We start from the raw sequence: 27,720 nt of genomic DNA on the forward strand, positions 1-27,720 counted from the left end.
TGATTTAACGAAACAAACTGAGTGAAAGAGATTCTTTATTTTAAAGGTTTTTTTTCTTTATTAGAGACAAGGTCTGAAGAGAGACAGGAAGTGTTGGGCGGGGGGTGATGTGCAGCAAAGTGCCGAGGTCGGATTCTAACCCATGGCCGCTGTGAGGAGGACTACAGCGTCAATATTAAATAAAGAATACTCTTTTTTTATTATTTTAAAACATTAAATTGGCGCTCCAGTTTAATATTTTGTGGGTGTGGGTTCGATCCGCTCCTGCAGCCATGCGTCGACGTGTTCTTGGACATCACACTTAACCCTGAGGTGCTCCCAGTGCTGCGGCGGCGGCGATGTGAATGGACGATATTATCGAGTGAATCACAACGCAACTGAAACTTTGAAAAGCGTCACATCTTCAGTCACATGTCCCTTCCGTTAGAGAGAGAGAGAGCCATGTCTACAATCACCATATTTGGAAAAGAGGCTCGCTCCCTCTGGCTCCTCCTTCTTTTCCAAAGATGGTTAATCTATTTCTGCATTTGAGACCGTGTGCACGAGTCGGCCTCCATTTTTTTGATAATTGAAAACAGGAAATTACCCAATATCAAGTGTGTGGGATGTCCCCCCTCCTCCCTCCTCCTCCCCCCCCCCTCCTGTGTTGTGGGTTTGTATCATAGACAGAAGTGACGGGGAGGGGGGAGTCAGCAGCAGCAGCCCGTCAGTGTGTGTGTGTGTGTGTGTGTGTGTGTGTGAGCCTCCTCTCCGAGTCAGAGAGCGAGCGAGGCTGCAGAGAGGAGGACGCAGAGGTGAGGAAGGAAGGGTGAGTGAGACCCCCCAATACCCCCCCCCCCCCCCCCCCCCTCTCCCCCTCTTTACAGGAGCACAGAGGAGAGCAGCCAGGCCCCCTAACAGGCCTTGCTCCTGTCCCTTCAGATCCAGAATCTGTTTGTTTACTCCGTCTTTCATTTACCACGGACTGGTTAGTTAGACGGCGATCTGTTAGAGAGCGTTCACACATAGTGACGGAAACTTAACAAGCAGTGTGGGTCACACACATACAAACACACACATGCTATGACACACACACACACACACACACACACACACGTTGAGACACACACATACAAACACACACACACTCTAAGACCCACACACACACACACACATGCTAAGACACACACACACACGTTAACACACATTCACTTTCTTCTCTCTTCAATCAGGAGTGAACATATATTCTAAAGATCAAATTAACCCGTTTAACGGGCTGACCTCGCCATCATTTATTGTTCCTAAAATATTCTGCAGCTTTTTATCGACTCCGTCAGTTAAGTATTTCAAAATAAAACTTCAAGGAAATGTTGAATAATTTGATTTTATTAAAAACAAGAATATTCAATCAGGTGTACAATCCAAAGTTGTAATGTGTTGATTTAATATCAGTTTAACTTTACCAACATAAAGTCGTTTAAAGAATCATTGTGAACATTAATGATTCAAGCAGAAACATGGTCTGACGGAGGTGACCCCTCAGTGACCTCATTTAAAGACTTTAATGTGCATTCAATCACGTGATTAGAACGTTCAGTAAAGGTGCACTCTGTAGATTTGGTAGTGAGATGGGAAAGTTAGAGAAGTGCTTTATTTTCTGAACTAAATACACAAACTTCACTCAAAGAAAAAACTCTCCCTGGACTCCCTGACGGTCTCACCATAACGTCTCATTTTATCTTCAAACAGTTCCAGGGACCAAATGTTCCTCTGAGGACAGTTTGTATATCGAGTTATGAACATATACCACTTCTCTACCAAAACTCCACAGAGCACCTTCAAAAAAGAACAGCAAAAAAAGGAGCACACTCGACAGTAAACAGGATCCAGGTAAACGACCGCAACAAAACTAAAAAGAGACAGAAACATCATTTTAGTTTCCTTTCCACGGGTAAGAACGAGCAACACAACCTTCATCAGCGTCCGCTGGATAAAGGACACTAAAAGGACGTTTGTGTGCTGACTTCTCTGTAATCAAGGTACATAGTGAAACTGATTTAAGAAGAAATATCCGTCCATCCTGTTGACAACATGTGATATTTGTTCCTTTCACAGCTCGTCTGTGGTGAGTTTCAGAGTTCTCTCACTTTAACCAAATCCATCCATCCATCCATTTTCTTCCGCTTATCCGAGGTCGGGTCGCGGTGGTGGCAGGCGCAGTAAATCAACCCAGACTTCCCTCTCCCCAGCAACGTTTTCCAGCTCCTCCTGGGGGATTCCGAGGCGTTCCCAGGCTAGACGGGATATATAATCCCTCCAGCGCATTCTGGGTCTGCCCCGGGGTCTCCTCCCAGTTGGCCGTGCCTGGAAAACCTCTAAAGGGAGGCGTCCAGGAGGCATCCTTAAAAGATGCCCAAACCACCTCAACTGGCTCCTTTCGAAGTCTTTAACCAAAGCAAAAGATCAATAAAACATCAACCTTATTTAGTTCCTCAGACCAAGCGTACGCACAAATGATTGACCAGCATTCTCAGAAAATTAGAATTTTTAACCCTCATGCATCACTATGGACATTTTTGTCCATTTGGGCAAATGTTTCCTCTTTATCTGGCCATCATTTTGGCTGTGTAAGGGCATATGGCAGATATTTTTGTAAGAAACATTTTTCTCTCTCTTGACACATTTTGGAATGCAAATTTTAATTTTTTAATAGATCAATAGAACACTGTGAAACATTTATAATTAGAAATTAGAAATGTATAAAATAATCAGGAATTTAACCCTTTAAATGCCAGTTTGATTCTGGCATTTAAAGGGTTAAATTCCTGATTATTGTTCAATATTTGATAGTTTTGAGGGCTGGAGTTGTTTCAGAGATGTATGCAGAAAAAAGTAGAAGAAAATATCAATCTGTTCTATTTTTATAGCAATTTTTTGAAAGTGGACATTTTTGTCCTTAGTGACTTAAGAGGGTAGTAAATTAAACTGATGCCTGCAGGTTAACTAAATGCACGACATATTAAATATACATTCAGTAAAAAAAATATATAGATATTTAAAAATATATATATTTATATATACCGGTATATATTAAAAAACATATTTTGACCAAATGTATTAAATAAGCATGAAGCCTTTTCATCCTTATTATTATTCTTTCATCTAAAATCTGAAATCTAATTGTCGACCACTCCCATCAATAGTGCCATGAAAGATCACATCTGTTACCAAAACCAGCTGATTAATCTGAGAATATTTGAGAGCATGCAGGGAACAATCATGACTGTGATTTTCGTTTAATAAATAGTAAAGCTCCAGCCCTGCTGAAAGATATTTCAGCCAGTGCCTTCAGAAGAGAGTGCATCAGACCGTCAGAACACGTTTGAAGAGTGTGACGAACAACTGATCAGCTGATTCATACTGCCAGTGCATGTACAGTGCATTTGAATAGTGCTTGTTATATTTTGACCAAAGCACAGATGTTTCATTCAGACCACAGGGGGATCATATGTCCTCTTTCAGGTTTGAAATAGTTGTCTGGGACGAGGGTGTTTCCTTGTGTAGGGCTGTTTAGACATTAAAAGAAATTAAATCAGAAGCAACATTTGGTTTTACATGTTTGTTTTATATAAGAAGATATTTTCATTTAAAAAGAGGGATAAGTGAGTTCGTTAGTGATCTCTTGTTTGTCTGGGACATGATTTGTCCAAATTCTCAAGAAACCTTCTTTTACTTTGAAAATATTTCATTCTGAAGAGAATGATTTTTTATTTTCATCATTTTGTTATCAGAGTTCCTTCACTAAGATGAATCAAACTTTCTTTACTTGATGTGGCAGTTTTTCACTCTTTTAGACTCCGTCAGAATAAACGCCGTGGATCAGACAGACTTCTTAAAGTTCAGTCTGAGACGGTTTGACTGACTTCAATTTAAGATCGGATCGCTCCCATCTCTAGACTCAGATCTCGAGTTAGACATTATGATGCTACTGACTTTCACTTGAGGAAAGTTTCTGGACCCTTTTGAATCATAATTCAGCACACTCATCGCTCCAAACCACCGCACGATATGCGAGGCTGATGTCATGAGTTCACGTAAACAGGGTTAAAAGCGAGTATCCTCGAGGTTAAGGGTTCGTGATTGACAGCGGCCTTAACAAATAATAATCCTCAGTTTAATGCTCACACGTCGTTAAGAGGGATTTAGAGTGTATTTATAGATATTTTGCTTCATCATGGAGGTTTGATTATAGCAACCAGCAGGGGGCGATATGAGCTGTGTGGTCATCTGTGGGGCCCACTGAAATCATTTTCCACGGAGCCATAACCTCTGGTGGCGCCCGGGTCATAATTCCAGTTAAAGAAGAGTTTAATGTTTGAATCTGTCGGAGTGCAGAAGGTTTCTCACGTCTAACGATGAGTCAGCAGCTTCACATTCTGACCCTAATGAGACAAAAAGAAGTGAAAGAATCTGACTCATTCTGAAGAGACTGAACTTCTCCTCTCTCTCTTCTTCTCTTTACAGACGTTCATCAGGTGAGACCGTCTGCAATCTTCATCTGTCAGCATGAACTAGTTCATCACAATTAATGAAGGTCTTTTTATTTATTTTATTTAACCAGGTTGGTCCCATTGAGATTAAAAACCTATTTTTCAAGGGAGACCTGGCCAAGACAGGCAGCAGCAGAAACACAAAGTTACAGACGGAGACACAAAGAGAGTCAAAGTTCAATTTACAAAACAACACATTTTGGATTAAAATGGAAAAACCATCAATGAGTCAAATCTGGAAGTCAGTTGGTCAAACAGTCGAGCTAAAACATCGACGTCCTGTAGAATCTGCTTCCATGTCTTTCAGTATGGATTTAAAAACATCGGTCTGAAATGAATGCATTCATCTTTTTTAATCTCACATTGTTTTTTCCCTTTAGGCTCACCGTAGATAATTAAAGTGTCTGTATGAACGTTATTTGTGTCCAGTTTCGCTCTAGCAGCACATCATGTTTTGCAGTTCTGTTTAATCTTCAAATCATGACGTGCTGTCACTGCGAGCTCTGGGAGCGACAACCTATCAACAGTCTTGTTCGTCCTGGTGAAGGTCAGAGGGTTGTCCTGGTGAAGGTCAGAGGTCATCCACTAGTCGTCCTGGTGAAGGTCAGAGGTCATCCACTAGTCGTTCTGGTGAAGGTCAGGTCATCCACTGGTCGTCCTGGTAAAGGTCAGAGGTCATCTACTGGTCATCCTGGTGAAGGTCAGAGGTCATCCATGTCTTTCAAACCCACTGACGCAGTTTTCAAGAAGATCCTGACATCCAAAGTTTTTGTCCGAATGTTTCTGAGCTCTGTGTGTCCGTCTGTAGCAGCACATCATTACTGGTACTTCTGTGTGTGTGTTACCGGTGTGTGTGTGCTGCTGCTGTCTGACACACACTCCTCTTCATCATCATCTTCATCATCACAAACATATTATGATCTCTGAGAATGACTTTGATTAAATAAAGCTTAAGATACTCTATCATCTTTGTTTTAGCTTTCATGATTATTATCCCCACTTTGAATATTATCAATATTATAACCTCTGTGGGGCGCCGGAGATCCTAGCCGTTATGTCCCGTGCCCCATGGAGGCTATGAACTCGCCACAACGGCCGGGGGTCCGAATCTGACCTTGACCCTTTTCTGCATGTCGTCCCCCGCCCTCTCTCCACCGTACACTTCCGGTCTCTTATAAGAGCAAAAATGGCCCCCAAAAATTTAAATGATTAATTATTAGAATCTTTTTTATATATATTTTGTACAAATGTTTGTTTGTTGTTTGTTAACCAGCCTGTGCTCACCGCTCTCTGTTCTCGTTTCTCCTGATGAATGCTGAATAAAAGTCGTCACACAGTTTCTCATCTTGTTTTTGTTTTATCACATTCATCCCTCACATACCACGTAACATGTTGGAAACTGGAATGAGGTATGTTTAAGAAACATTAAATAAAATTTAATTCATCCCAAATGATTTGTTTAGTTTTTTATTTAACTTTAATCTTAATCTGTGAAGGCGTCGCTCAGGGATCAATATTAGGTCCTCTGCTTTTTAATTATAAAACAATGAACTTTTATATTCCAAATGTTAACCTCTACTCTGATGACACCTTTATGTGAATATTTGATTAATAATATTTGAAAATATATTTCATGAAATAGAGAATCTGATCTCTAAAGATTTGAGTCCGTGGATAGAAACATTTTCACAATGACCGAAGAAATGACTCAAGTGATGAGAATTATATAAAATAATTGTTTGTTTTTTTACTTTCCTCGTGTACAGAAGCAGAGAATAAACATGTTTGCAGTTATTTTTCAGCTTTACAAAAACATATTTTATCTGTAGACTTGGATGAGAGAGTTTAGGTAAGGAGGAGCCGTTTTTGTTTGTTTTGTAAGCCAGCAGCAGAGTTTAAAATTTGATGTGAGCAGTAACTGGGAGCCAGAGGAGGGAGGTGAACAGCGGAGTGACATTTACTGTGTTAGAGGTTGAAGACCAGTCGCGCTGCTGTGTTTAGGATCATCTGCAGGGGTTTGATGGTGTATGTAGGAAGGCATGCATGTCGTTTTTTGTCTTTTTTCGACATAGGTGTGTAGGTCGTTTTTTTCGCCATAGGTATTTATGTGTTATTTCTATTTTTTCGCCATAGGTATGTATGTTGTTTTTTTATTCTTTCGCCATAGGTATGTATGTTGTTTTTTTATTCTTTCGCCATAGGTATGTATGTTGTTTTTTTATTCTTTCGCCATAGGTATGTATGTTGTTTTTTTATTCTTTCGCCATAGGTATGTATGTCGTTTTTTCGCCATAGGTTCGTACGTCGTTTTTTTTTTCGACATAGGTATGTATGTGTTTTTTTAATTTTTTTGCCATAGGTATGTTTGTCGTTTTTTTCGACATAGGTAAGTGTATCGTTTTTTTCGACATAGGTAAGTGTATCGTTTTTTTCATTTTTTTTTAACATAGGTATGGACATTGTTTTTTATTTACATAGGTATGTATGTCGGTTTTTTTTCGACATAGGTGTGTATGTCCTTTTTTTTCAACGTCGTTTTTTTATTTTTTCGCCATAAGTATGTATGTCGTTTTTCTTGCCATAGGTATGTATGTCTCTTTTATTTTTTCGACATAGGTATGTACGTCATTTTTTTCGCCATAGGTTTGTATGTCGTTTTCTACATACACACACACACACACAGACAGTGGAGGTGGCTGTGTGATTAGGTTCTTCCTGGACGCCTCTGTTTGGAGGTTTTCTGGGCACACCTACCTGGGAGGAGAGCCAGTCTGCTGGAGGGATTATATACCCTGCTGTCCTGGGAACGCCTCAGAATCCCCCCGGAGGAGGAGCTGGAAAATGTTGCTGAGGAGAGAAAAGTGTGGGTTGACGTACCTCACCTGCTGCCATGGCAACCCGCAAATGGACGGATGATAAATAATACCGTGACAAATATATCAATCCAGTTTGTTCATTGTTAGTGTTTGTTTTAACACTTCAACATGTTTAGAAGTACAAATTCAGACTTTCACACTGAAAACTTACAGGAAACAAACATACACTCGTTAATCCTTTTATTTCCTATTAACGCCTACAAAAATAAGACTGAACACAACATGACAGACGTTTCATGTTTCTGATTTTTAATCCTCGTCCTCGAAGGTTTGAAGAGTTTTTCATCTTGTGGAGTTCCTCTGCTGCATCGAGTCTCCCATCGTTCAGTCTGTTTTTATTTATGATTATTTCCTTCAAAATAAAAGTCAAAATAAAACAGGGCTGATGAGTCTCCGTGGATTCGACAGTTCATCACATCTAGAGACTCTTATTTTGAAAGGGTTGAGCACAGGAGGTGAAAGGTCAGTGTGAGAGCAGTGGGAGGTCACCAGGGTTCATGATGAGTGAGGAGTCCAGGTTCAGGTTATCTACAGAGACACAACACAAACACTATTATTATTATTATTATTATTATTAATGTTAACATAAATATAACAAAATCAGACCACTTTTATTTTCTTTAAATCTCAGACTTCCTGTCTGTGGTCATCTACTGCAGCCCTAAGCGGACAAACATCAGTTAATTTCATTTGACTTGGTCCTAACGTGATAGCGAAGTCATCTCGACTTCTCGTTATGTCGAGGTAATGACGCTGGTCAATGCCGCGATGACGAGTTCATTTGACTGAAATTATTTTTTTGGATAAAAACTTTGCTAAACTGTAAAAACACGATCTGTCGAATTAAAGAATGTTTCAGGGTGAGCTGGGGATGTCACTGATGAAGATGATGTCACTGATGAAGATGATGATGAAGATAAATGGAGACTGACCTTGATCAAAGTTAAGTTTTTTGGACTTGGACCCGTCTCCGAGTCCCTCCATGTCGACCAGGTCGCTGTTCACGTCCGAGTCATTCAGAGCACTCAGAGTCACGTCTGCACACAGAGAGAAAGATATACAGCATAAACAATAAACGAACATTCAAATAAACAAACATTCAGGTAAGGGGCCCGTTTCTGAAAGAAGGTTTTGTGCAAACTCTGAGTCCGTTAACCCTGAAATGAGGGAAACTCTGGGTTTTCCGTTTCAGAAGAGGAGGTCACTCAAAACCGAGAGAGAAAGAGGGGTAACTCCAGCCCGTTCCAGAGTAAGAGGTTACTTTACCTCTGAGTCAGTTACTATGGTAACTGAGTCTGTGAACCTAACCTGGTTGGGAGCAGGTTTTCTTCAATGAACCCAGAGTTTCTCTCCGCCCTCTTTCAGAGCCAGAAACGCTGTATCATTTCCTCATTCTATCATTCAGTCCGTATCACGCCATGTCAGTGAAGATTCACCGTTTGTCTGAATAAAAATCCAGGATGTTTTAATATGATATGTTAGGGTGGCAATACTACAGCATATAAAACAAACTATTTTATCGAACATGGCGTCTTTTAGTCGAGCCTCATTATGAAGGGGCTACATTACTCCGCAGGGAATTAGAGCCTACATTAACGTCGGGAGATGTTCATTTAATTAGGGTTAATTAATAAACTAAATGGGGTCAAGGTGAGAGGACATTTAGCCTATGTGTGTGAATACAGCATTATGATGGGGAAAAAGTTAATGCACATTCAAATAGACTCTGAATGAAGTTAACTTTAAATCTATATGAGCCTGGGGCGCTGGTGGCGCGGTGGTTGGTGCGCACGCCCCGTGTATGGAGGCTGTGGTCTTCCAGGCGGGCAGCCCGGGTTCGGGTCCAGCCTGTGGCTTCTTTCCCGCATGTCATTCCCCTCTCACTCTCTCCCTGATTTCCAGCTCTATCCACTGTCCTATCTCTCAATTAAAGGCACAAAAAGCCAAAAAAAAAAATCTTTAAATTTTTTTTTTTTAAATCTATATGAGCCTATTATGTTCTTATATTTCATTTTGAGCTCTTTAAAAGTCACTTTTCTTCTGCTGGATTGCATCTTAATGAAAATAAATTGTAGGTTTAATAGCCTACTATTCCACCAGTTTTGACCTGCAATATTATAATTCTGATTAAATTATAGACTTCATTACGCGCTAACGTGAGCAGCTGTTTTCTCTTTCTCCACTTTTCTCTCCTTTGCCGCTACAGCAGTGTTACTTTGTTTCCTTATTCCTGTTCATATTCGCCGTAGCCACATGAAGATATTGATGTATTTTGAGATGGTTAAAGTAGGAGGATCTCTTTTTTGTCACCTGTTGCCATGGTGAATCGTAGAATCGGGGCTCCATTCATGTTGGCTTTTTATCGTGGTGGTGCACGCGCTGAACACCGAGTGGACCTACTCAGAGATGAGTTAACAAACTCAAATCTGCTGATCTGGAACCGATAACTCAGAGTTTCTCATCTGAGAGTAAATCAACTGAGAGCTCAGGGTTAGACTGAGGGTTTGTTCAACCTTCTTTCAGAAATGGGCCCCAGATTTAGTTTCTTCTGTCAGCAGTCGACATTAAACCACACGCAGAAGTTTGAACTTATTGTGACCAATCAGAGAGCAGTGTTTGTTCCAGTGTTTCTAAAATAACTTCTGTTCACCGACGTTCACCCACAAACACAAACTCTAATGTTTGCCTTCATCTACAGCTAGTGAACAATGACTACAGTGACATCTAGTGGTGACATCTGTAACTACAACATCAGGTCATTTAACGGTCCTCTGTGGTTGGACGATCTGGGCTCGTGGAAAACTAAAGCAGGAGTCAAAACAAAGTCATCAAACACTTCTGAGGGACGTAATCGATCACAGGGAACACACTGCTGTCACCATGACAACCACTAAAACCAATCTGCTCCTCCTCATTCTCCAATCTATCAAACCTTTAGAACACCATCACCATGACAACCGGACTCTACAGAGGACTCCACACCCGCTCAGAGTGAGGTGTGAGGTTTAAGGTGGAACTTCTGCCTGCGTTGGGACGATCTCAGCGGGTGAAACAGCGTCAGTCAGAATACAGCAGAGTCAGGTTCAGGTTCTGATGACGCTCAGTCAACTCACCTGCAGTTTTGGGTTTCTTCAGGGGTTGCTGGTTGTTGTTGTTGGGGGGACTCTGAAGACCGGGCGTCACCACCACCTTGGCCGTGGGGACGGAGATGATGGTCGGAGGACCCGGCGTTACAGCAGTTTTTTTCACAGACTTCTTTGGTCCTTCAGGGGGCGGAGCTCCGTCTTCATACAGCTTCCTCTTCACTGCGCTCTTTGTCTGACCACTGCTTGAAAAGACGGAAAATCAAGTTAATTCAAATATTTAATTTAACTGTCATGGTGTGTTGTTCTGTGTGTGTACCTTATTACTGCAGACACTGTTGATCTGCTCTCATCCGTTTAAATGTCAGCGCCATCACAATATGTGTTTATGTGTGTGTGTGTGTGTGTGTGTGTGTGTTTATGTGTGTGTGTGTGTGTGTGTGTGTGTGTGTGTGTGTGTGTGTGTGTGTGTGTGTGTGTGTGTGTTACCCTGCAGGACTGGAATCTGCCACAGGGTGGAGCTGCATGGTGAGCTCTCCGAGTTTAGTGAAGGCAGCGCCAGCTGCTGAGAAGATCTCTCCAACCTACACACACACACACAGAGACACACACACATAAACACACACACACACACACACACACACACACACACACACACACATAAACACACACACACCACACACACACACACACACACACACACACACACACACACACAAAACCAAAACAACGAATAGTACAGAATAAAAGACGATGATGACGTCATAAAAACATGTAATAAAAGTGAAGAGGAAACCACAATGTGAAATAAAGACCACAAGGTTTCAGTCATCTGCTTGTGTGTTTATAAAGTTTAAAAGGACAAGGTTAATAAGAAGTATTTCATCATCAAAAACACAGAACACAATACATTATCGACTAATTATCTTATTTGAACATGTTTGTTCAGAGAGTGACTTCCAGAGAACAGGTGAGTCATCGCTTCACCTGCAGACTTCAGCTGATATTTAACCAGAGTTCAGTTAATTAGAGATAAAATCACTTCCTACAACTCATTAGTCATCAAATACTTCCTGTAGATACCTGAGTCTCCTTCTGTCAGTGATCAGATACAGAAGCAGGTTAACTCCAGGTGTTATAATGAATTACGTCCCTTATATGTTTGCTATAAATCGTTAAATTAACTGTGATGCCCAAAAACTCTCACAGAAGTGGTCAGAAGGATAATTAAACCAGAACGAGGAACATATATATATATTTATATATGTTTAATATATATTTATATATATTATATATATTTAATATATTCAGTGATGTGATGATGGGGTGTGTTGTGATGGATTATTTACGTTATTTTGTATTTATTGCATTATAAACACATCAGACTGGACTTACTTTAGTGGAAGCGGAGGTCATGTTGATGATCTCTGATGAAACACTAAATATTTATTCCTTTAAAAAATCTTCATGTTTACCGATGCTGTCGTGAACATGCTAACATAGCAGCTAATCTGTGTAGCATGTAGGCAGTGAACGTCAGCAGAGTAGCTTTAAATGTACGTTTTAATGTCGTTGCCTGGAAACGTCCAAACAGTCCGCTAAATAACCCTGTTACAGTTTGATCTGCGGAGGATTATAACAGCTCCATCAGCTACATTAGCGCCATTAGCTTCGTTAGCTTCATTATCTTAGATAACAGAGTGTTTAAGCCGCGCACTGAACACAACGGTGCTGCGTTCAGGCGTCCTCGTAATCCCGATGATCAGTAATAATATCTATTGTGATGGAGAAGGAGTGAGACTACTGTAAGGCTCTGGTGAGACAGAACTGAAAACAGTTCCAGGTCGAAAATACAGTTATTGACATTTACCCGGTTAAAGATGGAAAAATAAACAAACAACGACAAAATAAATTGTGAAGATAACTTGGATTGACTCCGAGTTTAGGAATTGATTGTGTTTAACGAAATGATATTCAACGTGTCCCCTTCAGATCAGACTACAGAAACAATCTTTTAGTGCCCGGAAATATATATATCACGGTCGCATCTCCTGTATCCAACAGCGCCTGAAGTAGCATAGTATCAGAACATGCCGCCTCCACGTGCAGCCGTACATACCAGTGTTTAGGACGAATAATTAGAATTTCTCACTCAGACGATTTATTTACAGACAACAAACTGATGGTGGGATGTTAAAAATACGTCACAGCTGTTACAGAAACTGAAAATTAAACCAGAAACAAGAAATTCAGCTTCTGCTTACCTCGTGTTAGCAGTGTGGCTAACCATGCTAAAGGCTAACTACCATTGGTTTCAAAGAATATTTTTATTACCGAAATCATATATTTTTAAAAATATGTATTTTTAATATTTGTATAATGGACAATTATCTTTATTTTTCATCTTAAAGACGATAAATGTTTATTTTTATTCACCAGTAAAATCGGTCAGACGTGATTAAAGACGTTTTATCGTGTTTATTGGCCTTTGATTAAATCACAGATGTGTAATTTTGTTAATTTAAAACCATAGACTGTAAATGTTAGTTTAAACTTCGATTCTGATTTAAATAATAAAATAGGTTTCAACTCGAAACTTTGCTTTCATCGTTTTATTGTTGAAAACAACAAACAATTTACTTTTTGATTTTATTTTATATAACTTATTAATCCCAGAAAGGACTTTCATGAAATCTGTGAAGAGCAACAAAGCTGTAAAGTCGCATCTTATTTTGAAGGACATTCATTTATCTTATTTTGAAGGACACTCATTTATCTTATTTTCATGATAACTCATAAATTCAGACCACTGTAAGTATTTAGATCCCCTGCTTATTTCACAGTTCATACATTTTATAAAGAATTAGTTTCTGATATATCTCTTTGGTGTAAATTACATTTTGGAGGGAAAAAGTCTAAAAAGTTTTTCGAAACTTTTTCTTTATATCCGGAGACTTCCGGTGTCCATTCACGGTCACCTGACTGACCAGATGACAGACACGTGACCAGTAAAGACGACTCATAACAGCGCGAGTAACTTTGTGTTCCTCAGAAGTTAATTTAATAAAGTTTAATAAGTTTGATGATTGGACGATGCGCGGGCTGATCTGTGGACCCAAACTCGCCGCCTGTGGGCTCGTGCTGAGTCTGTGGGGAGTCATCATGCTGGTGAGTTTATTTCATATCAAACCATAGACTGAAGGATAAGAGCTGGTGTTACAGTAGAATGTGTGACCGTGTTAAATGGTGACTTCCTGCTGAATGAGTCTGTGGTTATCTGATAAAACACTTGTTTGAAAAGCTTCCTGACACATGCCTCTGTGTTTAATGATTAATTATAATAAATAAATATTCTTTAATAAGTAACGGAACTAAGAGACATACAGAGGTCTCCAGTCAACACGGTAACAGTTTACAGCACAACACCGGCTATTAAACTGAGTCTAAACCATAGACTGTAAAAATAAACTAAACTAGGAAACACGATTCCCTTTTTTCCTTTAATTTCACTGAGTTCTAAATTAATGAAAACATTAAAGTGAACCCAAACAAAGCACTTCCTGTAATGGTTTCCTTCTTTGTAAATCAGCTTTAAACTGAGCTTTTACCTGAACTGTGAAATAAACTCAGGTATAAATTAAGTCCTTTCCGGTGTTTTATGATATCTGCAGGAAAAATTAACCCTTTAAATGTCCGATTAAATCATGTTTTTGTTCTGACACAAACCTAAGAAACTACTTTAAAGAGAAAACATTTTAATTAAAATAAATTATTGTGAGATTAAAATAATAAAACGTTCCTCTCGTGATAGTTTGTATTTTTACTTTAACACTTTATAAATATTTTTAAACACTTAAAGTTGTGATTTCTTATCCCTCGTCTCCTGGTGTCCCTCGTCCTGGTGTCTCTGGTCTCCCTCCTCTTCCTCCTGGTGTCCCTCATCCTGGTCTCCCTGGTCTTGGTCTCCCTGTTCCTCCTCAGTCCATGTTGGGGATTTTCTTCATCACTCACTCAGCCGTGCTGATCGAAGACGTGCCGTTTGAAGAGGCAGACATTCACCAGGAGTAAGATCTTTAAATATTCGTACGTGTTGACCTTTGACCCCGAGATGTCACTTTATGACATCACACAGGCGGAGCGTGTGTGTTGTAGTTGTGTGTGTTTTGACAGTGTATGTTTTCTCCCTTCAGTAATCCTCAGAAGATCTACGAGCTCTATGATAAAGTCGGGTATAACTGCATCATCGCCGCCGCCGTCTACGTCTTCTTTGGATCGTTTTCGTTTTGCCAGATGAAACTCAACAAGCGGAAGGTCATTCCACCACAATGTGATTCTTATCTTTTGATGTGAGGTCGAAATTCGACGCCACTGACCGTGTTCTCCTGTTGTTGTTCTGTAGGATTACCTGGTGCATTAGCGCCCCCTGCTGGCCTGGAGGCTGACTGCTGGTTAAAGGAGCGTGATCGCTGAGCGAGCGGATTGAAAGATGAAGAGGATTGTAGAATAAACTGTTCATAAATGTCTGTACTGTAACAGGAATGTGTTTGATGTTAATTTATTTCAGGTGTCGTCTCTTTGAACAAGCTGAGAAACGTCTGTGATTGGATGTGATGAAACGTTGATTTCATGGTCACAGTTTCAAACAATAAAAAGTGTATGCAATCAATCAATCAATCAATCAATTTTTATTTGTATAGCGTCAACTCGTAACAAGTGTAATCTCGAGACACTTTACAAAAAGCAGGTAAAAGACCTTACTTATTGCTATAAGTATTAAGTGGATGTGTCGGCTACAAGTGCTATTACCGTTAATCATTTAATGTTAAAAGGGCTTTCCATACAGCGACATCGTTTCAAACAAATGAAGGACAGGAAAACCAATAACAGATTCATTAAACTCGTGATGAAGGATGAGGACATGACTACAGTTACAACCTGTGACCACCAGAGGGCGGCTCTGTCCGCACCGGATAACGGATCAAAGGACTCCAGATGTTTTGGAAAAGTGACCCCGGATTGGTCATCTTTTCTAGGGGCGGAGTTGTAGTCAGAGGCGCTGCAGCCGCTTTACAACAATGGCTCTAAATCTGAAAGTTTTCAATGACAGAAACCCCCCTAAGGTGGCCCCCGTCTGATAACTCTTGTTGCCTGGTGAAGCGTTGCAGCGTCGTTTGTAAATGAAAGTCAGCGCAGGAAAAAGAAGTCGTTTATTCTTCTAATGAATAAAATCTGTACAAACTTTATAAAAAGACATCGTTCCAGAATAGAGCAACAACCCTACTGGCCAATCAGCTTCATGTTTTTAATCAAAGTGATTTGATCTGAAATTTCATGAAACAGAAAATACATGAGACATGTTTAACATTTATAAACTTTATTAATATTTCATTGATCATCTTTTAACCAATAGAGAGCGAGCGTTGCTTAAATACTACAGATACGTGACCATATTTGGAAAAGGGGGAGGAGCTGGAGAGGAGTGATGACAGGCTGTCTGCATGTGTGTGTTTATATAGTGATGCTGTTCTCGATGCGGCTCGGCAGCAGGTACAGGTACTGAAGCTCCGCCCCTTCGTTCTCACTCCGAATGTGCTCCTCAATCTCCTTCAGCTCCGTCCTGAATCTGTCAATCACCTGCTGAGCCCGCCCCTCAGTGAAATGCTCCTCGGTGTACTGACCCAGAGGGATCTACAGGAGGAGGAGGAGAAGGAGGAACAGGAGGAGGAGTAAGAGGAGAAACATTTAACCCTTTAGTGACTTTTTGACGTGTTTACAGGTTCAAAGGCTGATCAGTCCTTTAGTGAATCTCTGAATTGTTTCCACAATTCTTTTTCAAAAAGAAAACATCCCAAAAACAAACTATTCATCAGACTCTGAGACATTTTAAACATCTCTACCGTGTCCTCGTCAATCCTCCTTCCTTTTCTTACACTTTAGTTGTAGATGAGTTATGGGTGACTCTGCAGAGCCGTTTGCTTCAGAACGATTTGATGTTTGAAACTTTACATCATGTCTTTAGAAACCAATATCAGTTTACACAGAGAAACTCACAGCGTCCGGCTGAGCTCGTCCCAGGTGCCAGGTGATCGCCATCTGAACACACGATTGGCTCACATCAGGGAGGGTGTCCATGATCATCTCCATGGTAACAGCATCCTTGTCCGTGGGTGGGGGGTGTCTCATGGTGCAGGGAGTGTTTGGGACCCAGGCGCACCAGTCGAACTTTAAACACCCCGACAGAGAGAGAGAGAGGGCAAGAGAGACACAGAGAGAGAGACAGAGGATGTGAAACTCTTTAGAAGAATAGTGAGTCACAGCGTCTCTGTGAGATTAACGCTCTAAATAAAGGTTATTTTAAAAAACTCTGGTATGAAGACGGAGTGTGTGTGTGTGTTTGTGTGTGTGTTCACCTGTCCGTTGTTTGTCGCGGCGTGTTGAACCGTGCCGATAAAGATGACGACTGAAAGCAGCGTGTAGACCTCCTCTCTGCTGCTCAGTTTACTGCTCAGACCTGAACAGAACACCGTCATTCATCACGACAAACACTAATATTATATATATGTGTGTGTGTCATTAATTCTGCATCATCATATGAAGTCAGCTGTGCTTATATGGGGCGTCCATCCATCACGACCATTCATTTGGTTTGAAAGAGGAAACAAAACTATTTTCTTTATAGAATCTATAAAACAAGCTGAACTCAACCTTTATGTTTCCTAAATTTGCCCAAACTTTAATATAAACCATTAACAAGCAACTTTGGATGTGACACTTCATCCTGGACATTAAGCATCAGATACAGAAGGTAAAAGAATGACTGACCAAAGTTTGGGAGCTCTGTGAATCCTTCCTGAGTGATGTCTCCGATCCACGCCTGCAGTTCAAGATCTTCCTCAACATCCTGATCTGACAGGTAATACAGATCCACCACACCTGAGACAAACCTGAGGGACAGAGACAACACAGAGACAAACCTGAGTGACAGAGACAAACCTGAGGGACAGAGACAACACCTGAGACAAGCCTGAGAGACAAAGACAACACAGAGACAAACCTGAGGGACAGAGACAACACAGAGACAAACCTGAGTGACAGAGACAAACCTGAGGGACAGAGACAACACCTGAGACAAACCTGAGTGACAGAGACAAACCTGAGGGACAGAGACAAACCTGAGGGACAGAGACAACACCTGAGACAAACCTGAGAGACAGAGACAAACCTGAGGGACAGAGACAGCACATGAGACAAACCTGAGGGACAGAGACAATACCTGGGACAAACCTGAGGGACATTCGTCTCATGGTAATGGTGAGTGTATGTGGTTTACCTGTGTATGTGTGTGTGTGTGTACCTGTGTATGGCATCCCACAGCAGCAGGCTGTGCTCTCTGTAGTGGTATTTGTCCAATTGGGTCACTCCTCTGTCTGTGAAGTCGTATCGAGGCTGCAGTGAGCGATACGTCAGCACCTGATACTCCCTCTGAGACAGAACCAACAGACCTTCCCCACCTGTGGACACCACCTGATCACACACAGACGCACAGACAAACACAGACACACAGACAAACACACACACACACACACACACACACACACACACACACACACACACACACACACACAGACAGACAGACAGACAGACAGACAGACACACACAGACACACACAAACACACACACACACACACACACACACACACACACACACACACACACAGACACACACAAAGAGAGTTTTATAAAGTGATATAAAGATTTATAAGCTGATTGGGGTAGGCAGTTTTAATCACATGATCTGACCCGTTTGAAGATGCCGTTATCAGAGATGAGTTGAGAGCGCCCCCTACAGTTTATCTCCAGAGTGTATCGCAGGTGAGGAGCCAGCAGCTGAAACAGGAAGACAAAAAACACAAAATGTTCAAGGTGCAACAGAACTACAACTCGTTAACTGACAAACTTAACGAGTCATAGAGCTACTGGGAGACAAAAACTAATTATGAGGTTCAAGACAAGAATATAGACAAGAACACAATATTACAGAGAAAGTATTCAGTCATTATAACAAAAATAAAAGAGTTGATTTATGAGAATAAAGATCACTGTGTGTATGATCACTGTGTGTATGATCACTGTGTGTATGATCACTGTGTGTGTATGATCACTGTGTGTATGATCACTGTGCGTATGATCACTGTGCGTATGATCACTGTGTGTGTATGATCACTGTGTGTATGATCACTGTGTGTGTATGATCACTGTGTGTATGATCACTGTGCGTATGATCACTGTGCGTATGATCACTGTGTGTGTATGATCACTGTGTGTATGATCACTGTGCGTATGATCACTGTGTGTGTATGATCACTGTGCGTATGATCACTGTGTGTATGATCACTGTGCGTATGATCACTGTGCGTATGATCACTGTATGTGTATGATCACTGTGCGTATGATCACTGTGTGTATGATCACTGTGCGTATGATCACTGTGCATATGATCACTGTGCGTATGATCACTGTGCGTATGATCACTGTGTGTGTATGATCACTGTGTGTATGATCACTGTGCGTATGATCACTGTGTGTGTATGATCACTGTGTGTATGATCACTGTGCGTATGATCACTGTGCGTATGATCACTGTGCGTATGATCACTGTGTGTATGATCACTGTATGTGTATGATCACTGTGCGTATGATCACTGTGCGTATGATCACTGTGTGTATGATCACTGTGCGTATGATCACTGTGCGTATGATCAATGTGTGTATGATCACTGTGTGTATGATCACTGTGCGTATGATCACTGTGCGTATGATCACTGTGTGTATGATCACTGTGCGTATGATCAATGTGTGTGTATGATCACTGTGTGTATGATCACTGTGCATATGATCACTGTGCGTATGATCACCTTGTAAACAGGGTGCACAGCAGGCAGCTGTCGTAGAGTTGCCACACAGAACACCTCTATGACCAGGTGAGTCCTGAGCAGGTGCGACAGCAGCTGGAACACCTGGAACTCAGAGTGACGCACCCACATCTTGGCCAGCAGCCAGGTGAGGGGCGGGTCTGTGGGCAGGAAAATGGGCGTGTCCAAACCGGGAGCCTGCTCCAGCTAAAGAAACAGCAGAAGAAGAGATGTTTAGTGTTGGAGAGGCCTTTGATGATCAGCTGTTTGTTTTGACGTGTAGAAGAAGAAGAAACACCTGTATTCATGGTTAATGTTTGATCTGCTCAGAGGTATTTCAGTACCCTCACCAACGTTTAAGGATCTTTCACTCATAAAGTTTGTTACGTTCATTTGAATGTTTTCATGATATATTCTCTGAAGAGGTGACCCCATAGTCTCAAATCTTTGACCATTCAATGGTCAGACCTCAGTCGACCGCCAGTTTTACAGTCGAGCATGAGGATCGTTCCATTCCAGCTACATGGAGGTGTTTAATGTCTAACTTTACATAGATGTGTCTGTTTTCTCCAAATAATTCATGGCTCATAGCCTCTCTTGGTATAAATATCTCTTTATTAATACTTTTAATGCAGTTCTGCAAAATATTGAAAGCAGGCGCTGCCAGAAAAAGAACGCCGTCTGTGGACACGCCCCTTCACAGTATGATGATATGTCTGAGAATGATCTTCTGTGTTATAAAAACATTGTTCAGGTTTACATGAAATCAGTCCTTCAGTGCGACTCTGTGGTCACGAGGAGAGGAGTCGTTTACCTGTATAGCAACAGGTATGAGTCCCTGGTCCGGGTGTTGGTACAGGAGGCAAAGCGGAGCAGCGATATGCTGATGTCTACCTCGGATCGTGTTGGTGGGAATCCCGTCTGTGATGGCGTAGTCCAACAGGTAGATATTACCTGCCTGAGAGGAGGCGGGGCATTAAGAACAATGATACGGGTGATGTAAACATTAATGAGTCCTGTACAGGTGATTAAGAACAGATTTAGTTTTCTCCACCTTCAGTTCTCTGTCCAGGTGAGTCCGGGGACTCATGGAGCTCTGCACCATGTCCGCTGCGATGGGGAAATTCTCCGGAAGCTTCTTACACCTCCGGATCATCCTCGGGTTGGAACCGTTCATACACTGATACCCAAAGAACCAGTCGTCCCTCCAGTGCTCCATACAGTACTCTGACAGACACACACACGCAGACACACACACAAACACACACACATACACACATACACACATACACACACACATACACACAAACACAGTGGATTTGTCTAATTTCTTGTCATCAGGTTTAGTTGGGAGTGAGTGGTCTGTGTTTATTTACCTGCTACGGGACTCCGAAGCTTCCAGAAGATCCGTTTGAAGTCTTCCAGGTCGTCCCAGGACTTTCCAAACCTGATGGCCAGTTTCTTGAGAGACAGCTCCAGCAGGCTGAGAGGGTGACGGGGGAGAGAGAGGAGGTAGGGGGTGGTATCACTTTAATGTTATGAAGGTTTAATTAACAGGAAACCAAACTGTCACCTGGAGGTCAAAAGATCCTCCGGCACAAGTTTAATTCTGCATAAACAGTTTGTTGGCTGTCAAGTGTGTGTGTGTGTGTGTGTGTGTGTGTGTGTGTGTGTGTGTGTGTGTGTGTGTGTGCGTGTGTGTGTGTGTGTGTGTGTGTGTGTGTGGGTGTGTGTGTGTGTTTGTGTGTGTGTGTGTGTTTAGCACCTACGCGTAGTGTAAGGAGTGTTCAAAGTCGCTCCTCTTCTCGTTGTCAAAGCGGACATCTTGGGGTAAATCTGCTTCTGTTTTTGCGTCGATACATCTGGGAATCCCTGGAGACCAAGTCACCCATCTAAAGACAAGATACACACTTTATAGTGTGTGTGTGTGTGTGTGTGTGTGTGTGTGTGCGTGTGTGTGTGCGTGTGTGTGTGTGTGTGAGACCTGTAGGCAGACTTTCTCTCCTGTAGCTCGGCCTTCCTGTGAGCGAGCAGCTGAGGGGACGAGTCGTCTTTCGGGGTCTTTGCTGATGAGGAGACAGAAACACACAGATGTTTTTTTTGTTGTTCTTATATTTAACAAGCTAAAAGGAAGGTCGCTGTTTGTTTGCTCGACTTAAGAGGAAAACAGTTAGTCCATTTATGACACGAAGTGAAAATCTGCCAAGTGGTGGACACTGAAGCTTCAGTGTTTATCCAGCTCTGCATCGGTCTGTAAACCTTTCTGTGTTCTAACCTCTCTCCATTTTTCAAAAACATCTCCAATATTGATCCTAGTTTGAGCACGTTTCTGCTCGTGGAGCTTATTAGAAACATGCAGAGACTTTTTAGGTCGAGTACAATCACTTCTATATGAACCACTTCTCTTGCCCTCTTCCATCGCTGCAACACCTGTTGACCTGATAACTGCTCTCATATCTGGTAAACTGAGGGGCGTCCAAAACGGCCGTGTGGGGGGTGTCTTAAAACCGCCTACCTTCTCTGGTCCAAACAAATCCAGAGCATTCAGGACCAGAATCTAAAGTTAGAAGGAGGAACTATAACTGTATTTTGAATTCATGCAACATCAATGTTCTGGAAAACGAGTCTGACACGGACTGATTCTGGATCAGTTAGTTTGTGAGTTCACAGTGAGGGGTTAATCCTACCTGTTCCCTCTCTGATCTCCAGCTTTATGTCTCCTATTAACCAGCGGTAACATGGGAAGGTCAGCGGTTTGTCTCCCCCTGGAGGCTCCACTGTGACGTAGCGACAGAACCAGTTATCTTCCACCCAGTACCTCTGTTTCTCCAATCTGACCAGTAACAGGGCGCCCAAAGGTGCACTGCTGCTCACCTTGTACTGATCCACCTGGTGGAGAAAGAGAGGACTAATTACAAGCTTTGAGGCAGTAAAACTTTCTACCAGCAGACACTCACAGGTGGGGCCGTTGGTAAGGTGGGCTTCAGGTTCCTCATTGCAGCCCCCCATTACCTGAGGGGGAAATTCCTTCACAGTAACAACCCTACCATCACCCCCACTGACTCTACATCAGTCTACCTGGCAGTTTTCTTACGCTGAGTCTTTTAGGACAGGACCGCCTCACCTGAAGGCAGAGATATCCATCGACCTACATTCTGGCCCTCTCGTGTTCAGGCAGGAACCGACAGAGTGAGATTCCAGGAATGTGTTTGTTCTGGGGGGGGGGGGAGGGGGATTACATCAATGAAACCATTGACTTCTCTGGTTACTGCTGTTCTATAATTACATTTGTTTATTTAAGTTTTGGTTGATCTTGGGAGACATTGTTTGTTACCTGCTGTTCAAAGGTGCACTGATGAAAAATGACATTGTGCCTTGAGCTGATACATTGGGGTTTATGGTAAATTTAATGTGTCTGTATTTAGATGTTTGAAAATATCATCACCCTACTATAAAGACAAGCAGACCTGGGTGCCTCCAAATGTTGCTGTTGGAGCATGACTGTGCACAAATGGGAGGTCCATGAAGCGAGGAACGTGGAGTCCTTTACTCATGGATATGTACTTTTAGTTGGGACTGAAAAAGTTAATTTAGAGTAGAACTGTTGCTCCTGCACACTAGAAGAAGCTGATGTGGTTTGGGGATCTGATTAGGACCCTCCTGGGAACCTCTCTTTGGAGGGGCTCTAAACAAGTTCAACTGAAAGGAAACCTTGGGATAGACCAAGAAAACTCTGGAGGCATTATTTACCACGTCTGACATGGGAACAAGGAGGAGATCAAAAACGTTCCAAAGGAAATGAACCCAGTTAGAAAGAAAGAAAATGAATGGATGGATCGAACAGTACTTACTGCTCCTCTGCAGAAGTCCAGTCCAGGGTTGTCCAGCAGGGTGCGCTCACTCTCCCCTTTCTCTCCCACCAGGGTCACATAGATGTAGTTGTTGGTGCCTGAATAATCTGAAGTCCCCGTCGCTACTGTCACTGTGTAGACCTCCATCTAAGGACACAAACACAAAGATGGATGGATAGAGGTTTGAGGGATGATGGATGGATGGATGATGGATGTTTAGTGGATAGATGTTTGATAGATGGACGGAAGGATGTTTGATGGATGGATTAATGGATGGATGGATGGATGATTGATGGATAGATGTTTGATAGATGGATGGATGGATGGATGTTTGATGGATGGATATAGGTTTGAGGGATGATGGATGTTTGATGGATGGATGGATGTTTGATAGATAGATGGTTGTTTGATGGATGGATGGATGGATGGAGTGATAGATGGATGGATGGAGTGATGGATGGATGGATGGTTGTTTGATGGATGGATGGATGGAGTGATAGATGGATGGATAGATAGATGGATGGATAGATAGATGGATGATGGATGGATGGATGTTTGATGGATAGATGTTTAATAGATGGATGGATGGATGGATAGATGGATGGATGGATATAGGTTTGAGGGATGATGGATGTTTGATGGATGGATGTTTGATGGATGGATGTTTGATGGATGGATGTTTGATGGATGGATGTTTGATGGATGGATGTTTGTTTGATGGATGGATGTTTGATGGATGGATGTTTGTTTGATGGATGGATGTTTGATGGATGGATGTTTAATAGATGGATGGATGGATAGATGGATGGATGGATATAGGTTTGAGGGATGATGGATGTTTGATGGATGGATGTTTGATGGATGGATGTTTGTTTGATGGATGGATGTTTGATGGATGGATGTTTGTTTGATGGATGGATGATGATGTTTGATGGATGGAGTGATAGATGGATGGATGGTTGTTTGATGGATGGATGGATGTTTGATGGATGGAGTGATGGATGGATGGATGGATGGCTGTTTGATGGATGGATGGATGGATGTTTGATGGATTGAGTGATGGATGGATGGATGGAGTGATAGATGGATGGAGTGATAGATGGATGGATAGATGGATGGTTGGATAGATGGATGGTTGTGTAAAAAGACTTCCATCTTGTAGTGTACAAAGACACATTCTCCAAAACTTTCCAAAAGTACTGTATTTCAAGGAAAACCAGATTTTTGAATAATCCTAACTTTGTGTTTTTTGTCCTCAAACAAATCCAAACATTGACTGCGCTCCAACGTTAACCACGTTAATTATCTAATGTTCTGGTTGTAGCAGCGTTGCTCAGGTTAACGAGTCTTTATGACTGAAAACAGCACATCAGTGTTGCACAGCCATATATGGACATAACCATGAATATATTTATTTTCTTATATATGTAATAAGTAGATTTTGTAACGCTGCTGTTCAGGATTGCTGCCAACAAAGTTTGGTTGTGTTCTTTGTGACAGTAAAGGGCCTCTCTATGGGCCGATCAGGTCAGAAACAGGAAGTCACAACAGGAAACGCAGAGTCACCTGCCTCAATCATCTTCATTGTTAAATGTAAAGTAAGCCGACTGACGTGTGATCTTTATTAAAAACATGAACAGAATGATACGTCACCATGAAGAGTACAGCTGAACTATCACATCGGGCTGAGGAGGTGTTCCTGTCTGTGCATCCATGTTAGCATACAATAAAGTTTATGATGGAGTCGTTAGCTTTGTGTCAACGTCCTCTGTTTGGTTCCTGTTTTTAATGTGGCTCTGCCCTCCCAAACACAGAGCCAGCTTCTCTAACAACCAGACTGGTCTGCTCAGAAACAAACACCATCCAACATCTTCAGTCATCCCCCAGTGTTAGAGCCCGTCTTAATCCCAGTCCAGTTCATTTGATTCACAACAAAGTCAACTTGTAGTCCTTCACATAAAGATCAGGATCCTCTGAGTGGACAACCATCTCCCCTGACTGGTTCAACAAACTCCTCCTACTGGACCTTTAACTCTGATTCCATAGATTTGAAACGCCATCACAACATGAGCTGATGGTCATGGTGTTATTCATGAGGAAACTAAAGAGTTAAAGATTGTTTACATGATGCTGCTGTTAGACGGCTCAGAAATGTTCTGTTGTATACAAACTGTGTTCAGTTATTTGCTCGCCTGAGGGGTCTGATGAGCAAATATCATAATTATATTTGGAAATAATTTAAATATCCTTTCAAAGAATAACCAAATGAGTAAACCACATGGACGCAAATAATCTGATAAGAGTTCAGAAACAGCAGGTGAGTCTGTCACACACCTGTCTGACCATCACGTCACCGTGGTAACAACGCTGCAGCGTCAGAACAAACTAGTAGAACACAGATAGTGAAGCAAACTGCTTTGGCTGGCTAACGTCATAGAACGCCTCCATTTCAAAAAAGCAAAACCATGACAGGTATTTTTAATTCAGCAAGGAGTCGATTTTAAAGCTCCTGTGAGGGACGACGTTTCATCTTCAGAGCTCATCATCCCGTCTCTGAACATCTGGAGCCGCGATCAGCGACTCAGGACAGAGTGTACTAAATACAGAGGTGTGTGTGTCTGTCTGTGTGTCTGTCTCTTTGTGTGTGTGTGTGTGTGTGTGTGTGTGTCTGTCTGTCTGTCTGTCTGTCTGTGTGTGTGTGGGTATGTGTGTGTGTGTGTGTGTGTGTGTGTGTGTGTGTGTGTGTGTGTGTGGGTATGTGTGTGTGTGTGTGTGTGTGTGTCTGTCTGTGTGTATGTGTGTGTGTGTGTGTGTGTGTGTGTCTGTGTGTCTGTGTGTCTGTCTGTGTGTCTGTGGGTGTGTGTGTGTGTGTGTGTGTGTGTGTCAGCAGTGATACAGACTACAGACCCACCCCCACCCTGCAGCTCCTCTGGGTCTAACGTCCCTGTGTGGACTCTTACACTTTAATTTTAAACCGTTCTCTCGGTGTAACGCCATCAGGACTCTCAGCTAATGTTTGTGTGTTTACAGGTGTGAGGAGACGACAGGTGACTGCATTGTTACACATCTTCAAACAGATTCATATCTGAAACATCTCCAGCAGCTCAGATCTAAACTAACTCATTAATGGTTAATAAGAAGTTTGCTGACATGAAGCCGTGATGAAGTAAGAAGTCGCATCTCACCTCAGAGCTGCTGCGTCCTCTCCTCCTCCTGAAGATCTCCGTTACCTCCGTTTGTTCTCGCACACCTTCTTCTTTCAGTCCTCCTCTCCTCTAAAGTCTTTAAACTCTGCAGCTGTGTCTCTGAGGTCAGCACCAGTGACTCTCACATTCCCTCCTCTGCTCACTCTCTCCCTCACACTCCGTTCAATCACTCCTTTGTGTTACCTCACCTCTCTTTTTCTCACACACACACACACACACACAGACATAGGGAGGGAGTTGCATAAAGGAAGTTGGGTCAGTGTGGGTTGTCCGTATCAGATAACAGTCTCTGAACAGAGTAGCTGAAAAAACTTTTAAACAGAATCTGAGAAAAAAACTTTTTAAAAGATTTTCAGAATAAAAAAACTCTTATATTATATAAAGTGATTTATGATATGTGATTCAAGATGTTCACTTTGTGTCACATTTTCGGTCAGATTTTAGTTCCACTTTTTCTCTGCTCGTCAGACTGAATAAACTTCACTCAGCAGAGATCTTCAGCTCATTAAACCAGAAGTTTAACTGACATTTCAGACCTGTACTTTTAGTCACTTCTGTGGTCTCCGTTTCTCTCCACACTCAGAAACATTTGAGATATGTGTTAATGTAAACGTGCACCATGGCCACAGGCAGTAACTCAGAGCTTTCACATGACCTCACACACTAAAGGACCCGCCCACCTGGCATGCAAGAAAGCCTCTCTACTGCTGCACGCTGCCAAGAACTGCTCAGTCTCAGAGTCCCCCCATGTCTTAACATATTCCTTTAACAAACATTAAAGCTCCTGACAAACCTTTACACCGCGCCTGCCTGACAATCAGGTCAGCTACAACATTCAACCCCCATACAGTGTGTGTCGATCGAGACATGAGCTAATCAGACCTGTTTGGTTTTTTGAACCAGGCTGTAAACATGTTGATCTCTGCTGTAAAAACAGACTTTTTGAATTGTAAATGGACATGAGCTTATAAAGCGCTTTTACACCGCAGGTCACACCAACACATTCACACCCTGATGGTGGAGGCTGCTATGTAGTGAGACCATCAGGAGTAACTAATCCAATTCATACACTGCCAACGAAGCAGTGGGAGCAATTCAGGGTTAAGTGTCTTGCCCAAGGACAACTCGGACATGTTGCTGCAGGAGCTGGGGATTGAGCCCTTGACCGCCCGGTTGAGAGACGATGACTCTACCAACTGAGCCACAGCCGCCCCTGGGTGTGTATGTGACTTCCTGTACTTCTGCAGCCAGCCTCTAGTGGAC

General features: G+C 42.0%; 3 protein-coding genes across 14 annotated transcripts; 1 reads left to right on the forward strand and 2 right to left on the reverse strand.

Moving 5' to 3' along the window:
* Window positions 1-7,568: 7,568 nt before the first annotated feature.
* On the reverse strand, window positions 7,569-12,478 carry zgc:92664 (uncharacterized protein LOC436695 homolog). 2 transcript variants are annotated; one of them, XM_061031293.1, is made up of 6 exons: window positions 11,884-12,478; window positions 10,978-11,072; window positions 10,519-10,730; window positions 8,338-8,442; window positions 7,895-7,933; window positions 7,569-7,757 (listed from the first exon to the last, which is right to left on the reverse strand). In XM_061031293.1, the coding sequence occupies exons 1-6, from the start codon at window positions 11,902-11,904 to the stop codon at window positions 7,741-7,743; spliced, it is 489 nt and encodes a 162-aa protein (XP_060887276.1). In that variant the 5' UTR covers window positions 11,905-12,478; the 3' UTR covers window positions 7,569-7,740. The 2 variants fall into 2 exon arrangements, with proteins under 2 accessions (XP_060887276.1, XP_060887275.1); XM_061031292.1 differs by having other exon boundaries at window positions 7,569-7,933; window positions 11,884-12,460.
* A 985-nt stretch (window positions 12,479-13,463) lies between these two features.
* rnaseka (ribonuclease, RNase K a) lies at window positions 13,464-15,154 on the forward strand. The gene is made up of 4 exons (XM_061031540.1): window positions 13,464-13,656; window positions 14,470-14,552; window positions 14,679-14,799; window positions 14,888-15,154. Exons 1-4 carry the CDS (start codon window positions 13,582-13,584, stop codon window positions 14,903-14,905), a joined length of 297 nt encoding a protein of 98 aa, XP_060887523.1. The 5' UTR covers window positions 13,464-13,581; the 3' UTR covers window positions 14,906-15,154.
* A 691-nt stretch (window positions 15,155-15,845) lies between these two features.
* On the reverse strand, window positions 15,846-26,666 carry alox12 (arachidonate 12-lipoxygenase). 11 transcript variants are annotated; one of them, XM_061031533.1, is made up of 17 exons: window positions 26,437-26,662; window positions 23,252-23,398; window positions 22,088-22,289; window positions 21,385-21,466; window positions 21,170-21,292; window positions 20,777-20,883; window positions 20,455-20,627; window positions 20,215-20,358; window positions 19,404-19,607; window positions 18,289-18,375; window positions 17,843-18,012; window positions 17,681-17,691; window positions 17,573-17,641; window positions 17,311-17,481; window positions 16,899-16,999; window positions 16,540-16,710; window positions 15,846-16,176 (listed from the first exon to the last, which is right to left on the reverse strand). In XM_061031533.1, the coding sequence occupies exons 2-17, from the start codon at window positions 23,396-23,398 to the stop codon at window positions 15,997-15,999; spliced, it is 2,142 nt and encodes a 713-aa protein (XP_060887516.1). In that variant the 5' UTR covers window positions 26,437-26,662; the 3' UTR covers window positions 15,846-15,996. The 11 variants fall into 11 exon arrangements, 9 of the variants coding, with proteins under 9 accessions (XP_060887516.1, XP_060887514.1, XP_060887513.1 ...); XM_061031531.1 differs by having other exon boundaries at window positions 17,543-17,691; window positions 26,437-26,663; XM_061031530.1 differs by having other exon boundaries at window positions 17,531-17,691; window positions 26,437-26,663.
* Between the last annotated feature and the right edge of the window lie 1,054 nt (window positions 26,667-27,720).

The sequence above is a fragment of the Labrus mixtus genome, chromosome 23, assembly GCF_963584025.1.
Source record: "Labrus mixtus chromosome 23, fLabMix1.1, whole genome shotgun sequence".
NCBI classification, from domain to species: Eukaryota; Metazoa; Chordata; class Actinopteri; order Labriformes; family Labridae; genus Labrus; species Labrus mixtus.

Coding starts and splice junctions, on each gene's coding strand:
- alox12 (XM_061031530.1), bottom strand. CDS start 23,398: ATGGAGGTCTACACAGTGACAGTAGCGACGGGGACTTCAGATTATTCA. Junction 18,376..19,403: donor CTGTGCACCCTGTTTACAAG/GTGATCATACGC, acceptor TTCCTGTTTCAG/CTGCTGGCTCCTCACCTGCG. Junction 18,013..18,288: donor ATAACGGCATCTTCAAACGG/GTCAGATCATGT, acceptor GTGTGTGATCAG/GTGGTGTCCACAGGTGGGGA.
- rnaseka (XM_061031540.1), top strand. CDS start 13,582: ATGCGCGGGCTGATCTGTGGACCCAAACTCGCCGCCTGTGGGCTCGTG. Junction 13,657..14,469: donor TGTGGGGAGTCATCATGCTG/GTGAGTTTATTT, acceptor GTTCCTCCTCAG/TCCATGTTGGGGATTTTCTT. Junction 14,553..14,678: donor GAGGCAGACATTCACCAGGA/GTAAGATCTTTA, acceptor TTCTCCCTTCAG/TAATCCTCAGAAGATCTACG.
- zgc:92664 (XM_061031292.1), bottom strand. CDS start 11,904: ATGACCTCCGCTTCCACTAAA. Junction 11,073..11,883: donor TGACCTCCGCTTCCACTAAA/GTAAGTCCAGTC, acceptor GTGTGTGTGTAG/GTTGGAGAGATCTTCTCAGC. Junction 10,731..10,977: donor GCAGATTCCAGTCCTGCAGG/GTAACACACACA, acceptor CTTTTCAAGCAG/TGGTCAGACAAAGAGCGCAG.